The following is a 17,263-nucleotide window of genomic DNA, read 5'->3' as shown; positions in this document are numbered from 1 at the left end:
ACATTATTTAATTAAATACAAAACGGCACAATGTTGATAAATATCAATAGTGAAAACTATAGCTTATAATGTACTTTTTGGAGAGATCCTTCTATATAAAGATCTATATCGATATATGCATACATAAAATGAAGATCGTAGGGCATGAAGTAGTATTATGAGATTTAAGTATTAAAAATATTCAACTCTGGTGTTGTTTTTGTTATTCATATTGAGTGGGGGAAATGATAGATTGAAAGTCATTATATAATAAAAGAAAAATAGTAGATGTATGAAATATATTATAATATTTGAATTGTGGTATTGTTTATGTTACCTCACGTTATGGATCACATAAGAGATTGGAGAATGATTACGAATATATGAAAGGAGAAGATACACATTTGAAAATTAAAAGGGCAAAATGTGCAAAATAACAACCTACTTTTACAAATTTTCTTATTATAGCATTGTATTTTCAGTTTTTCTTATTATAGCAATGTACTTTCAAAATATTTTTTATTAGGGCATTGTACTTTCAAAAATTTATCCATTATAGCATTGGGCAACCTGTTACCTTTTAAACAGATTTTTCTTTGTTGACGTGTCAAATTTAAAATGACATGGAAACCATGTAGGATAACCCGTTACACATGGAATTCCTACGTGTGATTTAAAAGAAAATTTTAATTTAAAAACAATATTTGAAAATGAAAAACGCTCAATCCCTCTTATTGTTTCAGACAGTTCGTTCTCATCGTTCCTCTTCATAATGACTGTTCATTCACCCTCAATCGCACACATGGTGTTCCTTTTGACCTAATCGACCCTCACCCTCACCCTCTTCTTCCTGATCAAATCTAAACCCTAATCGACTAACTCTCATCGACTTCCTTCCTCATCGCGCATCCTGTTCCAACAGGTAAGTTCATTTTAACTTTATCGATATTTTACAGCAATGTGTATGTACATTTCCTGTCTTCTTTATCGACTTCCTGTCTTTCTTTATCGATATTTTACAGCAATGTAATGTACGATATTGCGTTAATAAGAAAGAGAAGGGGTTACCTTTCAAAATCTTGAATTGGGATTGGAATTGCTTGTTCTATTACAACCGATACGTTTCAAAGACAAAGAGTCATTGCAGTAAAACAGAGGTTATGCTGAATACAAGAAAAGTTAGACTAAAACAGTAAAGTTAGACTAAAAGTAGTAAAGTTAGACTAAAACAGTGACAAAACCTATCACCAAGTGTACACTAATTAGCCCAATCTAATATATTTCTATCTTCTAACAAGTATAATGCCAAAACTTAAAAGATCTACAAAGAGAACATATGATCTTAAAATGCCAATACATAACTTGATAACTATCAAGCCAAAAGAAGTTGATATTCTGTCTGCTATGCAGACCACCTGTCCTTCCAAAACTATATGCTGGTTCCATTTGGCTTTGTTGATGCAATTGCAGACCACCTGTCCTTCCAGTGATTCTTTATTTCATTATCTGTCCTTCCAGGAAGTCTTGATGCAATTGCAGACCACCTGTGAATAGATTAAAGGAAGGAAGAAATTGGATCAAATTTACTGAACTTAATTATTTGTCCCTTCTAAAAGTATGCTAAATTACTATGTATGGTTTAGTTATATTAATTTCTTCAACTTATATCCCTGAAATATGAGTTAGAACCCAATTCACATATGCACCTGTGAATCACAAAGAGTGCATCAATAAGCAAATGACAAAAGTTTAATATTTGGGTTTGATTTCCCATATCTTTTGACTGCTACTTATAATGACTTTTTTAACTAATGGTAAAAAAAATGAAGCAGCTTCCTCTCTACCTGCAAGAAGCTTCCAACATAAATAATTTTTGTGTGGCAATCACGTTGGTCAAATATAAATACTCTAAAACTCAAAGTATCTATATCAGCATAAACACCCTTAACATCCCACTTACTGCTCCTCGATAGCATATTGTTAGTGTGCCTGTATATAGATAACCACATAATCTACCAAAACTATCATATTGTATCCCAACATAGGTTTTACTTGTAGCTTTTCCTCCTGTTCTCTTATAGTTTCCCTCCTGGCTAGTGTATATTTTATATGTTCACATTCTCACAACCATGGATTCAACATCCATATTTGGCATCCATCTTATTAAGCTCTACTTATGCATGCCTTGGTGCCTTGTACCTAGCAAGGCTCATGAAAATGAAACTACATGGAATGTTTCTTATCCATGAAACTACATGGATAAGAAAAGTCTATGCTACTTATGTTGTGAGGCCAGACCACCTATCGACTTGAAGAAATTAACGTTAACCACACTTCAAGATTACGCTTTTCTAACCAATTTGAAATGGTAATTCGAGATTTTAGTTATATAAACACACCTTCAAGATCCCGTCTATAACCACTAACCGTCCGGCTGACAATGTAGCTCCACCAGCCAGAAAACTCGAATGCTGAAATTTGCCTTTTTGCTTCATTCCGACATACAAACTATTCGACGTGCTAAGCATGAATATCCACTTGCTACCAGCCGGCCCCGATCTTGTGTCGAGAAGCTTCCGGCTCAGTTTGTACATGGATTTCCCGTCCTCCACTGTAGCTTCATAAGCCTCCCTTTCTATCTGCAAATAAGAAAAAAGGTACGATTTTTGTATCGAGTTTAGTGTGATTACTACAATAAAACCGTTTTATAGAACGACTAAAATGTCCAGACTGCCAGAGTCCATAGAACCAAACAATCGTGCATCTTATGTAAAGATTTTACAACCGGATGTTAGAACGTATCTGGGCATCCAAACAAATTTTTTAGGACGTTTTTGAAATTAAGTATAGTATTAGCTTTTTATACGACAATTTGATATGTATATTAAACACAATTTTTATGACACTTTTTCAATAATGTTATGTAAAAAGACTAATATGACGTTTTATTTCGAAATTGTCCTAAAAAGCTTGTTAAGACACCAAAAAGTGTCGTGTCAACTTATTGTATAAAGCGGTTTCTAAGTACATTTAGACATTTTTACGTCCTATAAAACCACATACACAGACTATGTAACACTTACGGGACTGAGATACGAGATGCATTGCTGTTGAAGCTTCGACCGTGGGCATTTTTCAAGACTTGTTGTATTCCAAAACAGCAGCCTCCCTGCTTCGGTTTCTGACCAAACAGCAGCTGCGGCTGTTTCTTCCTTCTTCCGATCGATAGCTGCGGCTTTCTCCTCCTCAATCCAAGCAGCTACGGCTGCTGTTTTTCTGCTTCCAACCAGCAGCTATGGCTACTGTTTCTGCCTCTAACCAATAGCAGTCTCGGCTGTTTCTGCTGTTTCTGCTGCTTCTACCGGTTACTGTTTTCTTCTTCAAAACAAGCAGTCTCGGCTGCTATTTTTCTGCTTCCAACCAGCAGCTACCGGCTGCTATTTTCTGCCTCTAACTAAAAGCTACCGGTTGCTGTTTCTTCTCCAAAACGGGCAGTCTCGGCTGCTGTTTTTCTGCTTCCAACCAGCAGCTACGGGCTGCTGTTTTTCTGCCTCTAACCAACAGCAGTCTCGGCTGTTTCTTCTGTGATCCCGCAGCTCCAGCCCCCTTTTCCGGAATCAAAATGTGGCCGAAAACCAATCATATCAGCCCTTTGCCGCCGTTGCCAAGAAGATTGTCTGGAAGGCCAAAACTTAAAAGAAGAAGGGATGCAGTGGAAAGATTATTGACTTCAACAGGACAGATTAGAAGACAAGGAAGAAGAATGACATGTACCAAATGTAATGAAGCAGGTCATAACAGTAGATCATGCAAGAATGAGAAAAAAGATGCACCATTGAAAGATATCAGACCACTAGGCAAGCCTAGGACTAATATCCATAGATAAAGCAGTAAAGGGGGTACACGAGGCGGAACGGGTTCACAAAGGGATGTTAAAAAGGTAATGTAAAATCTTCGAGTTTCATACTAATTTTATATATCGATTACATACTAATTTGTTCACTAATTTGAACAGGAACCATCTAAAGTGGAATCATGACCAAAGCTCATCCCGAAAAAAAGGAGGCCAAGTGAAAGGATAATTTTTAACAACCTACGGAAAAAACCGTTGACAAAGATGGAGAAAGTAGTAGTTGTGACAGAGCGGTTCCACTTGATTAAATAACATTGTTAGACGAATGTGAATATGATGGTTTTTTGTTGTTGAAAAGATGTTCACTTGTTTAGGTTTTGGTATTACAAAGTAAACCATGAAATTTATGATGAACTCGATGAATGAATGTTTTTTGTTGGATATTTTTATTCGTGAAATAGTGATCTTTTATAAACATGTTTAATTTATGATATTCTATTTTTTGCGCATTTTGCCATTAAATTTACAATGTTTAAATGATAAAAATATTAAAATTAAAAGTATAATGTTGTAATAGAAATTGGTGATCTTATAATAAAGTAATTTTGAAAGTACAATGCTGTAATAAAAAATGCCATGTCAGCACTATCGTATAAGTGGACAGCCTACGTGAACGATGAGGTGGCAAAGAAACCTGGTCTAATGGGTAAATTTAATTTAAAAGGTTACCCAATGCTATAATAGGTAAATTTTTGAAAGTACAATGCCCTAATAAAAAATATTTTGAAAGTACATTGCTGTAATAAAAAAAACTGAAAATACAATGCTATAATAAGGAAATTTGTAAAAGTAGGTTGCTATTTTGCGCATTTTGCCCAAATTAAAATGATTATTTGGCTAAAATATGCATTTGATTCATATCTTACAGAAAAATCGATATAAAAATAAAATTTAATTGAATATTTATGAATAAAAAGGAAGATGATAGAAATTTGAATTGTATAACAAGATTTGAACAGTTAATTTTTTTGAATTATAATGTTATTTTGATAATCTAACTTTGTCCGTTTATTTAAAATATTCATTAAAACCAAATGACATTAATTTTACATAAATTTGTATTATCGTACAACGTGCAATATTGAACACTAGTTAACATTAAACTCAACTAGAAAGATATTGAGTTTGTTTCTAAAGACCAGGTTACCAATGAACTGTAGTTAAACATATCGGAATATTTCTGTTGTTAAACTGAGCTGCGAGACCCTTGACCATTCTTCCTCTTCCGCTTCCATTGAGAGATGAGAAATGATAGAAAGTTGAGGGACCATTTGTGTAATTTACCAAAAATATAAAAAGAAATAAAGAAAGGGGTAGGAGGATATTATGATGTGGGGGTAAACGCGCAGTCTAACCTAGCCCAGCCCCAGACGACCGATTGATTTCGTTATCGCGATTCACACAGCTTCGTCAAAATGGGTAATCCAATTCTTATTGACCCAAACCCTAGATTTATTCCCCCTTTCTCCGTCTTTCTGTCGGTGAATTCCAGACGAAGAATTTGCATGTTGCATTGATTCTCAGACAGGAAAAATCTCCATCAGATCTGGTTGATTCTATCCGTAAGTTCATGCTTGTTTTCTTGTATAACTTTTCCTAAAATTATGGTTTTGTTCTAGCTAATTAAGACATGGATTATCATTTATGGATTACATGAATTCTTCCACTTCAAATACGAACTTCAGTTGTTTTGAGGTGTGATAAACGATGGGTTGCGACTATTTTAATGTGTATTACGCAAGGGAGCGACGGTTATTATGACCGTGAGCATAAGGTTGTTTCATTTGATAAATTGGTTTTCATCAAGGAATAGTACACGTGGGTTTGTGTGTGGGAAAAAAAGTTTCCTTTCTTGTTCTATCATCTTCTGGAAAAGAGCTACTCTTTTGATTGTAGTCAATTGAGTACTCTCGAGGTGCAGATTTTATATGGATTTTGTTTGAAATTTGAAGTGTTCGTTATACTATTAGAAGTACCATATGTAAAGTTTAGTGAAGTTGGTCTTTTTGATTGAAAAGTTTGAAATCTATTTCAATTTTGAAGGTTTAACCAAACAGGGTTGACACTTAAAGTTGTTAGCAAAAAGAAAAAAAATGTAATCTCGGGGGTTTATTTCTCCTAATGAAATCTGTCAATATGTCAGTTTGTTTTGGGAAGTTGGGCCATTCTAATGTAGATCTTGTGTAATTTTTTGGATTACCTTGAGGCAACGTTGGTGCTAGTTTTTTGCTTTGGTAATTCAATCATGAATTGTGTTTTTTGTTTGACTTTCTTCTATGTTAACAGGCAAGTAGTTTAGTATTTCCTCCATGATTCGGTTTGCATGACAACAACTGACCTAGTGTCAGATGGATTGGTAGTTGGTATCTTCTAGTTATCACTCATGAATGCCTTTTTTTGGTTCTTTTCTGAGTTAAGAGAATGAACTTTTTGAGAAAGAAGAGTCAAGAGATTGGCTATTCTTTCTGTGCTTGTGGTATTTCTGTTTGTGGCTGTTATGGTAAACTTGCATGTCTGTCCGGCAGGTTCAAAACAATTTGTTCCATCTCAAGCATGTTCTGATAGGTGATGATTGTGAAGATGGATAAAGCAGTTGCTTCTTCATCACATGACCTTGCCCAACGTCTATATGACAAAGTAAGCATCAGTAATTTATAATGATCTTTTGTAATGGTTCTTGTCATATAATTATTACAAATACTGTTTTCTGTCCTCCACAAATGAGTAATAGTACATATATGATATATCATGTTTAGAGAAGATTTGTGATTGAATTCGTCATGTAGAAACAGTGATTATGCTCGAAACCAATTGATACAATTCTAGGCTGAACTGAAAAAGCAAAGAAAAAGGTATTGACATGAAACAATTTTTCAAACCCTTAGGTGCTAGATCACCTCAATTAAGTTGCTTGTCTTAAAATATGGTGGCTTTCTCCATCAATTTGGCAAATTAAGAAATCTTGTCAAAGATCTCTGCGGTGACAACGAAGGGATTTCTTTTATGTACATGATATCTTGAAGATCTTGTGTTTGTAATAAATGATTTTGATCCTTAGCTTACGTATCAGAATATTATTTTAGTTAAGTATATTTATACTTAACATTATATTAGTTATATGATGCATGAATGAACAAACATGTATAAGTATCTCAAAATATATCTTGACCAATCATTTATTTACTAAACCTGCTTTACGGTGGAAGATCTTCTGTGAAGTGTGTGTGATTGTATATTTTCTCACCTGTCTTCAATATCATTTTTTTCTCAAAAGTAACATTTAATGATCATATGAACATAATAATGATACACATTTGATCATCATTCTTAGTTGGTATTTGTTCTTAAATTGATATTGTACAACTATTGGAAGGCTTTTCAATATCCTTATCTCAGCAACACTATTCTTTTCTCTCCGTATGATCCACTTGCATAAAAAGTATTTCATTTGAATCTGAAAGGGGTAATTGTCAGATACTATTCGCAGAAATAGTTTGGTGGTCTGTTAAGTGAAGAATGGGACTGAATTGAATTGGAAGGATGGAGTTCTATTTTTCTCCATAGTGGATAAGGAGATACACACACTAGTTAGGGAATATACAATGTTCTAAAAACAGCGCCTTGGCGCAGCCTTGCCGCCACGTTAACCCCCTTGGTATGGATATAAGGCATAAAGCTCGCCATGGCGCGTTATGGCGTTATAAGGCGTGGAAGGAAATTTGCGATTTTTAAAACTTGAATAGGAATAAATGTAAATGTAACTTTATAGTTTATACCGGCAAATAGCCAAATACTTGATCAACAAAATGGGGAAAAAGAAAAACCTAAATTACTTCTTTGCATACGAAAAATATCATTGGAGTACTTTCATTTGTTGTTCTTTGATTTCATTACTTTAATGTTGTTGTTTGATTACCAAACAGGGACCGCAAACGCAAACAGTAACTTACTTTGTATATTTGATATCATTTTTGTAAACTCTGTATATTTGATATCAAATTATCAATTCATGGTTCTTCTTTTGTTTATCTTTTTTATATGAATTTAAATTGTTAATTAATTAATCATTATTGTTCAAGACACTGACATAAATACACACACACATATATATATACAACACACATATATAATATAGATTTGCCGCCTTAAGCCACGCCTTGGAAATTGCCATGGCCTCGCTGTAACAAGTAAGCCTTGAGGCTTGATCTCGCCATCACGCCACGCCTCACGCCATTTAGAACCTTGGGAATATAGAAAGAGAAACAAGAGGAAATATGTTGCAACAGTTCTATTTAATGCACACAAGGTCCTGATTGTTATTTTGATCTTATTCTCTCCATTCTATTATAGGTTAGCATGATTACATTTAGAATCTAGTACTTCAGTGCACTGAACTGATATAAAATGTCCACTGTTCATTACTACATTTTTAACCTGTTGTAGCATTTGTTACATTTTCAGTAGTGTTATCACTACTTGCAAATCATGTAGAATCAATGTCTGTATTGAACTTTAAAATCAACCTATTTGATTTAATAAGTCTCGTAATCTTCTGAAACTGTTGTATTGATCTGACATAAAGGTCTATGATATGAAATTTGAGATTATTCTGCATGGTTTGTTATTGGGACGACTTAAAAACAAGAGTTCGTAATTTAAAAGCTTGAGGTCCTTAACTTTTATTCAAAGAAACAACTGGAAAGAAGTAGAATTATCTAACAAACATGACTTGCTGTAAATCTTAGAAGTGTCTGTAATTTGTGTATCCATGACACTTGTTGCTTTGCATTCAGAATATCGAGTTGGAGAATAGGCGCCGTAAGTCAGCTCAAGCAAGAGTGCCTTCAGATCCAAATGCCTGGCAGCAAATGCGTGAAAATTTTGAAACAATAGTACTTGAGGACCATAGCTTTTCTGAGAAGCACAATATTGAATTTGCTCTTTGGCAGTTACATTACAGACGAATTGAGGAATTTAGGGCTCACTATAGCGCTGCATCTGCTACGGATTCAACTTCATCTCAAACTAGGGGAGGGAATGCTCGACCAGATCGAGCTTCAAAAATACGTCTACAGTTTAAAACCTTTCTCTCAGAAGCTACTGGATTTTACCATGATTTAATTTTAAAAATTAGAGCCAAACATGGACTCCCTATAGGGCAGTTCTATCCTGAACCTGAGAACCATAATGTGAAGGAGAAAGATGGAAAGAGATCTATTGATATTAAAAAGGGCTTGTTGTCCTGCCACCGCTGTTTAATATACCTGGGCGACCTTGCACGTTATAAAGGACTGTATGGGGAAGGTGAATCAAAAAGTCGTGATTATGCAGCAGCTTCAAGTTACTACTTGCAAGCAGCTTCTCTTTGGCCATCAAGTGGGAATCCACATCATCAGGTTATTTTTGGAGATACTCCCTTGGCACACCGCCATAGTGCAGTGGAATCATAAATTCATTATTGAATATCTTAGAAAATTTAATAGATTTTACATTTATTTGTAACCACCATTTTATATTTTGCAGCTTGCTATATTGGCTACCTATTCAGGAGATGAAATGATGGCAGTATATCGTTACTTCCGAAGTCTGGCAGCTGAAAATCCCTTCTCGACTGCAAGGGATAACTTGATAGTAGCCTTTGAGAAGGTATTGTATATTGACATGTCACTGTTGGAAACTGAGCTTTGAATAATATATGAGAAGGCTTGACACATTGCTGGTCTGGTATATGCTGGTGTCTCAGCTATATGTTCTGTGACCTGCACGATGTTGCTTGTCACGGTGCTTTTGCTAGAGTGGATAATTGTCCTAGGTCATTCAAAGGTACTTTAATAGTGGTGGGCTGTGACAAGATCATACTAAAGTTCACACTTGATTAATCAATTCGGCATGATCTGGCTTGAAGTATGGGAGGATTTGATCTTGCTGTATGCCGTGAAATGCACCATTTATCTAATAAAATGCCCTCTAAACAGATGGTAGCCTTTTTGTATTAGTCTTGCTTGTTAGTGTACCTATTTTCCAATAATTGATCCTAAAATTGGTAGCCATTTCAGTATTATGTTCTTATGTTAATTGGCTTGGGGCATATGGGATCTACCGTGACAAGAAAGTACCAACATGGTATCTACTTTACTCCAATGTTACTGGTATGTATTTGGCTTCTATGGTCAAACAAATAGTTTCATGATCTTAAATTGAATCTAAGTTACTTAATGGAGAAGAAGCATTCAATCTTTACAAATAAAAGATCTTAAGAACTAAGGTCCTGTTTAGTTTGCAGGATTGGATTGGATTGGATTTGGAATTGGATTCCATTCCAATCCCATGTTTGGTTTGAAGGATTTCCAGGATTTGTTATACAAACATAGGATTTTGGAATCCTGCAGGGATGGTTGGTATTTTGTGGCATTTCATAGGATTTGTTTGTAATAAAATTTAAAAATATGTTAAAAAAACACTTGTTTTGTAATTTGTTTTTGTAGATTATTTATAAAAAATGAAATTCAATTCCATTCCAAATCCTACCAACCAAACAGTCCAAAGATTTCAAATTCTTCCAAATCCAAAATCCAAATCCCTCCAATTCCAAATCCTCCCATGAAATCCAAATCCCTCAAAACCATTCCATCAAACCAAACATCCCCTAAGTTTTCATATATAATTTTGTTAAATTAAAGTAAATTTGTGAGTGGCATATACCATAAGGAGTTGGCCTTAGTAGTGAATCAGAGATGCCATTCATCTCCGTCAAATTGAGGAGGTGGCTTGTCAATGTTAATGTTTGCATCATTTTGTACTTTGTTTATGGTTTTTCTTCTTGGCATATGCTCAGCTAGTTACTATAAACGGCTTGTTTGGAGTACATTTAGGTGTGGAATGGCTCATTTGCTCTGAAATGTGAAATAGGTTTATGGTAAAATTGGGAGAATATCATCTAATTTTTCAGGTCATGTTTTTCTTTCGATTTTGTTCTTTGTGATTGATGTGGAAGTTGTCAATAGTGTTCATGTGCAGATAATGTGTAATCTGGTATGCTACTCACCTGTGTTTTTTATATGACAGAATCGACAAAGTTATGCTCAGTTGCATGTTGATTCCAAATCCCCTTCTATCAAGGAATCACCTGTTCGGACGAGAAGCAGAGGAAGAGGGAAAGCGGAGCCAGCAGTCCGGTCAAAGGAACCAATTGCTGATGCTACTAGATCTGACGTGGAAAGAGCAGCTGAAGTTCGTCAAACATTTAAAGCATTTCGTGTTCGGTTTGTTCGCTTGAATGGTATTCTTTTCACGCGCACAAGGTATGTTCTTAGACGATAGAGTTGTGATTGATTGATTGACTAATTTGATAGGAAAATAATTGCATGAAACATTGTTTCAGCTTGGAGATGTTTGAAGAAATTCTCTCTCTAGTTAGCAATGCTTTGCAGGAGCTTCTTTCTTTTGGGCTGGAGGAGGAGCCGAGTTTTGGCGCAGATGCAGTTGAACATGGACTTTTTATTGTAATAGTCGTCTCCATACTTATATTTACAGTAAATAACGTGAAAGGAGGGGCTGAAGGTCAGAGTTATGCAGATATTGTACAAAACACAGTGCTTCTCCAGGATGCACTAATCACATTTTATGAGCTGATGGGTCAACTACTGAAGAGATGTCTTCAGTTGGCTGATCCATCCTCAAGTTTCCTGTTACCTGGCATTCTCGTTTGTGTGGAATGGATTGCTTGTCGTCCTGATGTTATACGTAGTGAGACTGATGAAAAACGAACAACAGCTCAGATGAACTTTTGGAGCTACTGCATATCTTTGTTCAATAAGCTACTATCTGCTGGTTTGGTTACGTACGATGATGAAGACATGAGCTGCTTCACTGATATGACAAGGTATGAGGAGGGGGAAAATGAATACCAGCCTGCATTGTGGGAGGACTTTGAGCTAAGAGGATTTTTGCCCCTTCAGCCTGCACAATTTTTGTTGGATTACTCAGGGAAACATTCCCACATAGGTGACAGCAAGAAAGATAAAGTAGCTCGTGTGAAGAGGATTCTGGCTGCAGGGAAAGTCATCACAGATATGATTACGATTGACCACAAGAAGGTAAGATTTGATTCAAAACTGAAGAAGTTTGTTATAGGTGTTGAGACTCAGAAACAACATAGCAATCTTTCTGCCGACCCAGGCAGCCCTAAATCAAATGGGGGTATTAAAGAAACATCTGCTGATACCACTGCAGCCGTGATGGTCACACCACTAAAAATCGAATCACATGTGGAAGGTGAAGAGGAGGATGAAGTGATTGTTTTCAGACCAACTGTGATTGATAATCGAACTGAAGTGCTTGCTTCAAAAGGGAGCCATCAAGAAGGGTTTGAGCATGTGCAAAATAAAGATATTGGTAGCTCTCAGTTTGCAGTTCCTGTTTCAGTTCCACATGCTGATTTTCACCAGCAGAATGTAGTGTACACTCATTCACAGTCACTTTTGCCAGTTACCAATTTCACCCCAAACATTGGGCAGCCATTTCATTTCCAAACTCCAATGTGGTCTGGCAACAGGCAAGTTGCACTTACCGGTGGATTAAAAGGTTTGAGCTTGCTGGAAAATGGGCATGTAGGTAAACCTGGAATACACAGAGATATTGAGATTGCAAATGCTGCTTCCCTTGCCCTTCCTGTTCAGCAGGCTAGTGTCAGGGAAAGTGGTACGTTGTATACTGGAACATCTCAAAGCATGGCAGTGCACTCTGTGATTGATGATGCAAATGCATCCTTTAGAGAAGCAGTTACTCATATAAAGTATGATACAGTTGCGCCTTCTGGAACAGATCCTTACATTGTGGCTCGAAATACATCATCAACTATGCCTACTAGCTCTTTGAAGATTTCAACGAACAGACCTGTGAGACACCTTGGTCCACCACCTGGTTTTAGTTCTGTTCGTCCTAAGCAAGTCAATGAGAATGCCCCTGCATTGGGTCAAAATCCCCTAAATGATGATTACAGCTGGTTAGATGGATATCAGTTGCAATCATCAATGAGGGCTGGTATTCAACCAATTAATCTGCCTTCAAATTTGAGCTCCCAGTATATGAATGATTCTGTAGCGACGTCTAGCTTCCCTTTTCCTGGAAAACAAGTCCCAGTGGTTCAGTTTGAAGGGGAAAAGCAGAAAAACTGGCAGGAAAGCCCAAATCTGGGAAGTTCAGATTCTCACCATGAATCATTTCAACAACAGTATATTCCTAGATTGGACCAACAAGGGCATTCAACATGGAAGGGCAACCAGTTTGTGTGATTTCCATGAGCAATGCATGGTAATTCTGAACTCTGCTTTTGTGCTCTTTTATATCTTTCTGCTCTCAAATGCATGAGTGTGATTTCTGTGACCACTGCCTGGTGTTTCTGAACTTCACAGAATTTATCGACTTTCTTTTCACTTCAGGATTGTTCTTTTTGGCTTCTGCTGGTCTTAACGTAATTATGTTGTATGAAGGTAATTCGCGATTATCCTGATGGCCTTTGATCCTCTTATCATGAAGTACACACTCCAACCTCTCATTCAATTTTCTTAAATTTATGTTGGAGCATGGTGGTGCTGGCAACCTCGGCATGCTTGCAGGCAAAATGGTAAGTGTGAATTCTGCAACCTTTGCATATTACTACTAGGTCTTAAATAATTAACAGGCTTATGTGAAAAGGATGGTGGATAATTTATGACATAGTGCTATTAGCATTTTTACTGACTACAACATTTACCTGTAAGATTTTTTGCCCACTTGTGCCCATTCTGTTTGCTGCAATTCACATCTTCACGTCTTTTTTTGCTCTGTGTGTCTACCAGTAAAAATTTTTATCTATAAAATTGTTAGCCTCATATGTTTGGTGATATGATCTATGCTTACATTCATTATGCTTGTATGGGTTTTGAAATTAATAGCTGCGAAGAGGTAGATTTTTCTGCAACCAACTACCTATTCTTCATATTTGTGGAGGTTAACGATTTAAAATATTTTGCGTCTTTCAGTAACATGAAAATTAAAAATAAGATAGCAAGATTATTTTGAATATGTAATTGGCCTTTTAACATATATCTACTGCCATCATTCCGGTTGATAGTAGTGCTTAATATTGTGTGTGAAGACCTTGTTTTGGATATGTTTAACAAGACAACTGCAAAATGCAATAGGTTCTACAGTGTTTGTTAGGATGGTACTGTTTATACAACCAATTACACAATGTTAACATTTATGTTGGTGTTGAACTTCCTTGAATTAGATTCACCTTATGGGTGAAAAAACTAATATATATCATGTTTAATCGATTTTTGTGATCAAATATGCAAGGACTTTGGTAAAGCATTTAAGTTTGTAGTTCTCAAAGTACAGGATTGACATTTTTGAAACAACTGGAATTGGTGTGCAACACACATTAATATGCATAGATAAATGGAAATTTGTAGTTCCAGGATGTATGCATATTGTCTTAATAAAATATAGATGACTTGTGAAAGAAACATCATTAGTACGACAGTACCTATACCAATATCAAAGTACTACTTTAGGGTACTTGTTGATCGAACACGCATGCCATATCCGGTGATCACAACCATTCGGCCTAGACATGGTGAGAAAAACTTAAAAATAATCAAGCAAAGGAAGTATTAAAGAGAAACAAGCGAGAGGAAACTAGTACCTGGCACTTGCTGTTTGGATATGGCTGACAATGATTTGGTCTGTGATTTACGTATTATTTTTAGGTTCATTTGATCTTGTTTCCTTCTATTCTACCATGAGATACCATATAAATCAGTGTATTCTCTCTTAATGAATACAACATGATGATTTGATCTTGTTTCCTTCTATTCTACCATGACATACCATATAAAAGTGTTTTCTCTCTTAATGAATACAACATTACAACTCTATTTGGTACATGGTATCAAAGCTTAGTATTGGGTTTTTAGAGGTACTTGTCTCTGCTGATGCAGTAATTGACTGTTGATGGGAGGAATGTTGTAGTCTAGCATCACCTCTGGGTTCCATTTTATCTGTCGTCCTGCTTACTATTCTGTTTGTTTTCTTCCATTGATATGTTGTTCTGCTGTGTTGGCTTGGCTCCTTTGTTTTTATGCAACTTCTATGACCTGTCACCAGATCTCATCTATCTCCAGGAACAGGCCACTGTTGGTTTGCTCTTTTTTTGGCTTTGCGACTCTGTTTCTAATGTTGCAGTCACTTGCTGGAATCTGTTCCATTTAGTTCTTGCCAGATATGCCTTCCGTATATCTAGGATGATCGGACTATTTCCTGTCCTAGATCTGATTGCTGAGTGGAAGACGTTTGCTATGTGAGAGGTGTTAAAGCGAGTCTAACCCTTATGGAATACCCAGTGATTGTCTTTATGGCAAGTTGTGCGTGATTAACATTTAAGCTTCAACTTGAGGAGTATTGGATATATTTGGCAATGGTTTGGCCTGTGATTTAGGCATGATTTAAGGATGATCTGATTTTGTTAGATTATCTGTTTCTTACTCTGTGATGATATACCATATAAATCAGGGGTTTTCCTTTTACTAAAATACAAAATTACAACTTTATTACACTTACAGATGAGAAAATAAAGAGGAGGGAACCAAAGGGAAATAGAAAACTAGATATCAAGAACCTAATTTATTTGGACAGTTGGTTTTTCATGATAAAAGGTCGGGGGAAACAATGTTTGGTTTGTAGGGTTGGATTGGATTTGGAGGGATTTGGAATTGAATTTTATTCCAGTCCAATGTTTGGTTTGAAGGATTTCCTAGATTTGAAATAATGAAATCCCACAATCATAGGATTTGAAATCCACGGAGGTGGTGGTTGGTATTTCATGGGATTTCGTAGGATTTGTATGTATTAATGTTTTAAAATATGTTAAAAACATTTATCTCGTAATAATCAATTGATAAAAAAGGTAATTTAATTATTTTTATAATTATTTATAGTTTGTTTATATAAATTATTTATAAGGAAAGGAATTCAATTCCATTCCAAAGACTACAAACCCAAAAGCAAGGATTCCAAATCCGAATCCTTCTATGATGTCTGAATCCGTTAAAACCGTTCCATCAACCCAAACACCCCCTTAGTCCATTAATTTGGAAGATCCTACATCCTGAAGGTGAGTTTGAGTGGTTTTAAGGCCATAGAGCTCGAACTTATAGTTTGAGATATTTGTTCATTTAAGTAGTTCGCTTCATCCAGAATCTTCATTTTGTTTGCATACATATACTGGGATTTCTCTAGGAATATTTGTTCCAGATTAAAGATGATTCAGTTTACAAGATGGGTGTATTGATTTTCATATGTTCGCTTCATGCTTACACAAGTCAATACATGTAACATTATGGAATGTGAGATTTGTTTTACAATTTCTTTACTGTTACAGAGACTGCAACTGGCTTTCTCAGTGGAGTCCAAGAGAACCTTGTAATGTTGTGCGTTTCTGGTTATGGGGATATGTGGTTATTTGGGTTGGGAATGGATTAACATCGGCTGGTGGCTAATCTTTGGAGAATGATGTGGTGGAACGTGATCATGATTGCAGTGAGTCTACTAGGTGTGGGGTCTTAATGTTTGTTATAGTCATCTTTGGCCGTACGTAAAACAGTGGCTAGTGTTTGTTGCTGGCATTCATATCCTGGCATGTTAAATTGGTAAAAAGGTTGATCCTGGGCTGTTAAAGAATTGATGCAAGACGCATACATGTTTCTTGCTCTTTTCTTCCTTTGTGAATTAAAAGATCTTACAAGTGTTGGCTCTGAAGAAACAATGTTCTGTTTGTGATTTTGGGGCTTCAACAATGGTGTGTTTGTTACTGAATAAATTTACATCAGTCTGTATTTTCTTATCCATAGTTCTCTGTGTTTTGGGTACATGCTGATATCTCGAATGTTTGATCTGATTTAAGCTACTGTGAAAAGAATTACTGGATGTGTCAATGGTATTTGATCACTCGTTAGATTTCTCTTTTTTACACAGTTTATAAGCCTTTTATCTGTAATAAAAAAGAAAGCGAGTGAATTCGTTTATTAATTATTTATTAAAATGACACTGCGGCCCACAAAAACTTTTTGTTTCGTAATGGTATAAACCGTTCTTCTAAAGTTGATACGGCAGTGTGTTGTTTTAAGACCCACCCGTTGCAGTAATGCCAGTATTATAGGATCTTATCCTTTTTAATCTCTTAATATAGACTTGCAAGTACGATCAAAAGCCAGCTTGAAGTCGCAAAAAGACAAACAGTGGCTATCGTGGCTTTCCATGCGATTTAAAGATGCGGGGCAAGTCATGCTGAACACTAGAAACCCGAGTAGAAACAGCGGCTACCACGAG

General features: G+C 35.9%; 1 protein-coding gene across 3 annotated transcripts; it reads left to right on the top strand.

The window, feature by feature from the left end:
- The first annotated feature begins 5,233 nt into the window (after positions 1 to 5,233).
- On the top strand, positions 5,234 to 16,853 carry LOC112502851 (protein SMG7-like). 3 transcript variants are annotated; one of them, XM_025106863.1, is made up of 8 exons: positions 5,234 to 5,454; positions 6,418 to 6,529; positions 8,686 to 9,288; positions 9,416 to 9,538; positions 10,958 to 11,193; positions 11,274 to 13,204; positions 13,384 to 13,517; positions 16,317 to 16,853. In XM_025106863.1, exons 2-6 carry the CDS (start codon positions 6,461 to 6,463, stop codon positions 13,183 to 13,185), a joined length of 2,943 nt encoding a protein of 980 aa, XP_024962631.1. In that variant the 5' UTR covers positions 5,234 to 5,454; positions 6,418 to 6,460; the 3' UTR covers positions 13,186 to 13,204; positions 13,384 to 13,517; positions 16,317 to 16,853. The 3 variants fall into 3 exon arrangements, with proteins under 3 accessions (XP_024962631.1, XP_024962643.1, XP_024962635.1); XM_025106875.1 differs by having other exon boundaries at positions 13,384 to 13,523; XM_025106867.1 differs by having other exon boundaries at positions 13,333 to 13,517.
- The last annotated feature ends 410 nt before the right edge of the window (positions 16,854 to 17,263 follow it).

This window comes from Cynara cardunculus (genome assembly GCF_001531365.2).
Source record: "Cynara cardunculus var. scolymus isolate 2C chromosome LG 1, CcrdV1, whole genome shotgun sequence".
In the NCBI taxonomy this organism is placed as follows: Eukaryota; Viridiplantae; Streptophyta; class Magnoliopsida; order Asterales; family Asteraceae; genus Cynara; species Cynara cardunculus.
The sequence above is the reverse complement of the archived record's forward strand: the minus strand, read 5'-3'. Positions and strand labels throughout refer to the sequence as shown.